The sequence below is a fragment of the Cyprinodon variegatus genome, unplaced genomic scaffold (genome assembly GCF_000732505.1).
Source record: "Cyprinodon variegatus isolate N-32 unplaced genomic scaffold, C_variegatus-1.0 Scaffold41, whole genome shotgun sequence".
Taxonomy (NCBI): domain Eukaryota; kingdom Metazoa; phylum Chordata; class Actinopteri; order Cyprinodontiformes; family Cyprinodontidae; genus Cyprinodon; species Cyprinodon variegatus.
Window position 1 is genome coordinate 383,174 of NW_015150494.1, and position 7,337 is coordinate 390,510.

A 7,337-nucleotide genomic window follows, 5' to 3' on the forward strand; every position below is an offset into this window, starting at 1 on the left:
TGGATGAGAGGCTGGTTTGGTGAAAAATTTGTGCGTTTAGGTCAGGGTTTGACTTCGTGTGGACGGGGCCTCAGATTGGGCTCATTTTTAAGCAGAAGTTCTTTAGAACAATATGGAGCAATGCTGTCAAAGTAGCTGAGTAATGCTATTTTGTATTCAACATGGGGAGTGAAAAGATTTAAAGATATAGGTGATGTGTTCATGTCTCCTTTGCTTCATCAGGATCTTGCACTGCAAAAACGATCTAGAATTAAATAAAACTTTCTTAAATTAAGTGTATTTACCCTTAATTTGTGTAGGTTAATGAAATAATTTGCCAATGGAATTAATATTTTTACTCTTGAAATAAGATATTTAGATAATAAGCAGTTGAAATAAGACAATGTATTGTGTTTTCTTATTTTAAATGTTAATTGTCTTGTTCCATTGGCAAGATGTCTATTTTACCTCCTCAATTCAAGAACAAATGCACTCATTTTAAGAAGAAATGACTTATTTAGATTTCTGATGATTTGTGAAGAATTTTAGTCACTGGCGTCGATTCTTGAGATCAATCAATCAATTTCTTTATTGGCAACTACAATTTACATTGTAATTGAGATTTCAGTTTCAGTACAAACCGTTCATCGGGGAAAGGTTTACTGAGGCCATGCGTGCCGCAGGACGCCGCCTTTGGCGCGTTCTTGCGGCTGCCAAGGGCCCCAACCTGTAGGCGGTTCCCTATAGCATGAGCATCGTAAAAGGAGAGTAGGGGACAGGAAATGAAACAGTAGGTCTTACTAGGTTGTTTGAGGTGTAAGATGAATCTGTGACTTTAGAGAAGAGGAGCAGCAGAAGGCCAGCTGCAACATTTAATGACAAACAAACAAACTGGAGGAAATGATCCCCACTGACTGTCACAAAGAAATATTCCAGCAAACAAATACTCCCTTAACTTTCTCTTTATAGCACATTAGCCCTTTCTCACCTAGATTAGCTTCAGACTGAACATCAAACGTGATGAAATGGGCTTCATGTTATTTAAGGCTCTGATCTTTCTAGCCTTTTTCATTAGCCTGATCTTATCTGTGATAAAATGCCTCCTCTGGTTGCATAAAGCCATTAGAAAATGTGGTCATTAGAGGGATGCATCCAACCAGCTTCTATGCTTCTCCAAACATGATTGATTGATATAATGGAGCCTTTAACGACCATGAGAGATCGCTCCGCACCATTAAACTAACCATGGTGGCTGCATGCTGTCACCAGCCTGCAGCATCAGCGGGCTCAGAGGGTCAGATTAGAGTCATCTTCTATCAGAAAATCAGGGTTCTTTATTATCACGAGGAAAACATGACAAAATGTTGCAGAAAAATAGTTGAGAGTTCCTCTGAGGGTTGGGATGCAAGTTTCTGGCAAAAACGTTTTAAAGTGTGTTTAATACTGACCCTCATTACTAAGGGTGTCAAAATCAGCTCTAACGACCGTGTTGTGTTCATGATTAACCTGCAAACGGGCCTGAACAGAACCTCGCAAAGAATCTGTAGGACAGTCAAGAAGAAGAGGAGATACCAAAACCAACAACAGAGGTGACTCCAAAGCTTCTGTTGGACGTCATCAGAACCACAGGCTGATCCTTCGCTGCATTGAACTGGGAGCCCAGACCCAGAACAATGCTGACGTTCCTGTTAAAAAGATAATTTTAATGATCTGATGTAATATTCTATGTTTCTTGGATACTGAAGTTTCTGTCATCATCTTTCCATTAAAATCACCACAACTACATGAAATAAAGGCCTGAAATATTCTACTCTCTATACCTTATCTATAGAGGAAACAAGTTTTTCTTTCCTGCTAGAGTGACAATAAATAAATACTTTTAAAAAACATAATAGAAAAAAAAATCCAACCCTTTTTTCAAGTATTCTATTTTTTTAGCTGTATTAGTTCAATTCTATTAGGTTTATTTCTATAGCGCCAATTCACTACATGTCATCTCAAGGCCCTTTACAGTTCAACCAGATCACCATTATGGAGTTAAGATTGGGGATGACAGTTGGCTCCCTACCCTAGGTAAGGGTGAGGGAAGGGTCATGAGAGATACACAGCCTACTTCATGCCATGTTTATCTGGCTAAAATGTATGTCCTTGATGAATTGAAGTGTTTTTTCTTAGGAATAACCAAATATTGAAGTGTGAGAAAGTTCTTTATGTAGGGGTGGGATAGTTCCAAGGGAGAGTGTGTCTATTGGGGGTTGCTGTAAAAATCTATGTACTGAGCTTAGCCCAGTCAGGGCTCTATCTCTCTGTTTGAGGATGTTAAATAAATTTGAACATTCTCTTGGAATAGTCTCAGCTTTCTCCTAAACTCCACAGTGTAATGATAGACGATGTTTCTCAAACAGAGAACAGATTAAACAGAAGTGGCGTGTTTCTATCAGCAGACTATGAGATTTCCAAGAAATATTGGAGTTTCAGTCTTAGAAACTGAAAGAAACTATGCTGATATTGTAAACAGGTGTTATATAAATGATCTAAATCTTAATATGTTAGATAAACTAACCAATTAGCAGTGGCTGTTATTTTAAAACACTACCCTAAAGAGAGTTACTAAATTAAACCTTGTGTGAGTTTTTACTGTTTATCCATAGCATGGCTTCTAAATCTCCCTCTGCGTCTAACAGGAGAGTGAGGATTTGGAAGTCTGCTGATAAAACTCTGGGGTCATTGCTGCTGTGACTCCTGCTGTGTATTTTAGGAGGAAGTGAAAGCAGCCAGACCGCAGGCAAACCACCATTTCACTTTCTGTGGAAGCCAATACTCTCTCTTACTGGGAAGTGAACCATTGAAGCTTTAGATTATAGACAAATCATGCTTTAGGATTCTGATTTCTGAATGGCAGCGTAGCTGTTTTCACAGGTGGACAGTATTTTCTCTGCTTTCAGTGGTCTAATTCGGCCGGTTTTGGGTTCTTCTGTGATATTTGAGGATTGGATGGACAAAGAAAAATCTAAATCTGGGTTAGTGGCCCTGAATTTTACAGCAACCTGCTTGAAGTTGTATTGAATTTCCTCTTTCTGTTTATCTACCAAAAAAAAAAAATTAAATTATTTTCAGGTCTGAATGTGGACAGAGTGGCATATGTGGTTTATCAGTCGTTACTAGGTGAGAGAAAAGTGAGATTAAAGGGAAAAAACTGGCTGTAAATCACCCATGCATAGATTAGCATAGCTTCTAACAGTGTCCTCAAAGTCCCTGGAAATCTTGGGCTTTTGACCAGTTTCTCTCTTCCTCTTGTGATCCTTCTCTTCCTCTTTTACCTCCTCATCTCAGATTGCATCATATGCAGCACTAATCCAGACATTCCAGATTAGTAGTGAAGCAGGGGTTTCATTTCTAAATACATTGCCGTATAACCTGCGGATGTTTGCAGCTGAGCTCACTCATGAATGAAGAGGATGACTGAGGCATTTTCACTGAAAACTGACCCAGAAACCTGAACATTGGGAAACGCAGTGGAGTTAGAAACAATAATGGCAACAGGAAATAATCCTGGATTGCACAGAGCCGTTCATAGCAGCCATGTCAGAGATATGGAAAAGATCAACTAATTTATTGGTTTGCAATAATCTCACACTTAAATATAAAGAAAAACAATCTTATAAAAAAAACAGAATTTTTTTGTTATAATATTTATTTTTGACATAAACTTGTCCAGGACATCCATTAGCCTGAAGATGTTTTGCTAACTATTCACGGCTTGGAAGAAAACAGTACAGGCGGGGTTTCCTGAAAAGTAGCCAATCACAGGCAGTGTACTTTCTCACATTGGTTTCACCCTCAAAGTGACAAAAGTTTACTTACCGGTACCTGTGCAGAAAAGGGTTCCAAATGTGTGTAGGAGAGATGCTACAGGAGCATCATAATCCAGAGAATAATCCATGCAGAGACAGAGCATGGAATGATGGTGGTGATATATGGGGGGGCTTAATGGTATTAAATCTGCACATAGTGTTATAAATCCACATGGAGAGTAGTTTATCGAATAAAACTCCTCGTGTGGGTATTTATCACCTGTGTACATTTTTTTGGCAGAAAGCCACCAGGTTTATTTCTAAACATACTGGGGTTTTATTTGTTGTTAAAGTTCTCAAGGATTTTGGACAATAAACAGACCCACAGTATAACAAACTGTTAGCACTGGGAACTTTCCCATTCATGATTTCATTTTAGTTCAATCCCTGTAAAGCACATAGATCCAGTTGAGGCAAACTCTAAATGTTTTGGTTTGTGATGCTAGAACAGCACAGACTTTTTTTTTATAACTGGTTTGCTTCTAGATAGGTTCTAATGCTGGGTGGTCCATTTTCAGGTTCTGTGGGTCACTAACCTGTAAATTTTGTTGTGCTTCTGGTCCAACTCCTCGGTTTGCAGTCAGTTCCTCCAGAGTCTTCTTAATGATCTAATTACTCGGTGTGTTGAATCAAAAGAACCTCTATAAGTTGCAGGATATTGGCCCTCAGGAACTGGAATTGCCCACCCTGGTCTAATGGTTAAACTGGGGAAACTAATTTATTCGCCGACCTGCACACTCCGGTTCTTTAAATACTGGAAAAAATCTAAATCTAAATAAGTCTTTTTTTTTTTTAAATATGTGCATTGGTTCTTGGATTGAGGAGGTAAAAGAGACATTTTGCCAATGAAACAAGACAATTTACACTTAAATTTAGAAAAGACAATTGCTTTGTCTTATTTTAAGTGTATATTATCTAATTATCTTATTTTAAGAGTAGAAATACTCATTCCATTGGCAAACAAGCTCATTTACCTACTCAAATTAAGGGTAAATACACTTAATTTAAGAAAGTTCTTACTTATTTCTAGATTGTTTTCCCAGTGAATGTGATACTAACAGTACATTTAGCCGTATTCTGCTGGCTGTCACACTAATTGTCTCGTGTTACCCCTAAAACTACCTTTACCTGTCTCTCCAGGTGAGCCCTGGGCTCCAGACTAAGTGTTAGTCATGTTGCGGCAGTCCGAGCCAACCTCCAGCACCCTGCACCTGGTAGCCAGTGACATGAGCAACATCATGGAGCAACTGGACTCTAAAGACCTCGACGTCGGTGACTGCGAGTTCAAAGCGGCGACTCCCCGTACCTACCTTTGCTACTTCAATCGTTTCTTCAGCTTTGATATTCGCTGTCAGGTTTTGTTAACAGTTTGTGTTTTTCCTTGCAGGGGATCGGTTTCCCTTCACAGCCATTTACAAGACGGTGGGTTTCAAGGAGCCCGAGGCCAATGTCTTCCTGTCTTCTCCCATCACTGCCAAAATCTTGGAAGCAGAACGATATACAGCGAATCAGGGAAGAGTTGGCAGCAACATGCAGAGGAGCGTCAATAAGGTGCTTGAATGTTGTTTTTTCACTTTACGCTTCCTAACTGTGAGTTGCAGTGAGTAACTTAGCATCCTTTTAATCCTCCTCATGAGGAGGATCTTATTCTGGCATCTCCACATGTCCTCAACAGTAGTAAACAAACCAACTATTATTTATAACCAGCAGCTGGAGATGACTGATACTTGGATAGAAAATATTCCATGATAAGAAGAATTTGTCTGAAACTAATTAATTGATAGAAATCTGTGCAAAATGCTGACAATCTACTTTATATGTCAATTTCTGTCAAAACGTTAAGAGTTTCACTTTAGAAATAAATAATTTTTTATTTATTTCTAAACATGAAGCGATAAAGAAACAAGACGCTGTCATAGTCTTTTATTTTACCTTGTGTGAAACGACTATCAGTTTTGGACAAAGAAAAATAAAGCTTAAATGTATTGTGGAGGATTTTTTTTTTTTTTCTTAAAGACCCGCCATCTCCACTGTAAAAAAAAATGTACATGCACAACCCTGTGCCCTCTCCTGAGAGGGAATGCCTAGTAAATGCATATGAGAGCATGCATGAGCCCATTTCTCCTCATGCATGCTCTGTTTAAAAGTTGCTGTTTGATTCGCTCTTACAAGCTTACTGTGTCCAAACCTCAACCCTAACCCTTAAATCCATCAATCATTATATAGAGCAGGGACTATATGTGGACTTTATTGCAAGCTCAGTTAACCGATCGTTTGTACGGATGATTCACTTCCCGGTTAAGGCTGGTTTATGCTCTGAAACCAGGTCGTCTGCGTCTGTGTCACAGTTAATGCAGATACCTGCGACATGCTGACTGCGACACATTGCTGCAGGAGTATAACCAGCCCTTTAGTCCAAAGCACGGTGCCTGCGCCATCTTTATTATTAGTCACTGCTGTCGGGTAGTGACAGCCTATAGCGACAGCAAATCCCATAATGCTTTGCAAGGAGAGCACTCCGCGCAAGGCATTCTGGGATATATCTGCCTCTTCTGAGGCCTTTCTCTTCTTCTCATAGACCTCATAGACACTTTTTCTCTTAAGACACTTTTCAAAGAACATTTTCAAAGAACTGCGGGGAGAAAAGCGAACTTCAATGACTGTCGGAAACCGTAGATTAGCACAGATATACGCCTGAAAGTGCGCAGGTGGATAAAAATAGCTAACGGGACGAGGACGTCGGACAGCATTACGTAAACATATCACCAGAATGATTAACGACTAAGAGGACCACTTATTGAGATGATCCACCCGGAAATAAAAGATCATCCTCTATACCTTTAAGAAATGCTTAGAAGCGGTCCAGTCTGCCATATTGATCTTCCCTGTAGCTGTTGGACTGTAATTACCTCTTTAGATGTGGCTTAATTTAACAGAGGTTTGCTTAAACACTGAAAAGCACTGTGTGTGCTAATGCTTTAAGTGCTTATAAGAAGTAGAAATTAAAATAAGATAATTAGATATTATGCATTTTAAATAAAGACACCTGTTGTTTTTTTGTTATGTTAAATGCAAATTGTCTTATTCCACCGACAAAGCCTGTCATTTCCCTCCTCAATTCAAGAAGAAATCACTTATTTTCAGAAAACTTTATTTTTTTTTTCTACGTATACCAACTTATTAATGATATGGTGGACTGTGTTTCACTGCTGCATCTTATTACCAGGTGCACCTTAAACCTCACCACTGTATGATGTGTTACATTGATGCTGGCATTAAATATCAAAGCTTTACTAAACTAATTTTCTATATATTCAATGTGCTAATTATTGTTTAATATTATTTTGTTCAATTGTTGGTTTCCAGCTACAATTAAGTGTTTTTCCTATATTTTACATTGGGAATAAGTTTATATCCATTTCTTCTATAGAGCTTAGGACAAAATATTTTTAAAATGTTTTGTGTCAAAACGCCTTTTAAAAAAGATTACTGCATCAGAGTTTT

General features: G+C 38.6%; 1 protein-coding gene across 2 annotated transcripts in view; it reads left to right on the forward strand.

Moving 5' to 3' along the window:
• Window positions 1–7,337, forward strand: part of LOC107081817 (phospholipase D1-like) — a 77,169-nt gene that overhangs the window by 43,800 nt on the left and 26,032 nt on the right. For both annotated transcript variants that reach the window (XM_015370117.1, XM_015370116.1), the window contains exons 2-3: window positions 4,974–5,135; window positions 5,221–5,384. In XM_015370117.1, the coding sequence (XP_015225603.1) occupies window positions 5,006–5,135; window positions 5,221–5,384 (294 nt within the window). In that variant the 5' untranslated portion in view covers window positions 4,974–5,005. The remainder of the gene's footprint in view (window positions 1–4,973; window positions 5,136–5,220; window positions 5,385–7,337) is intronic.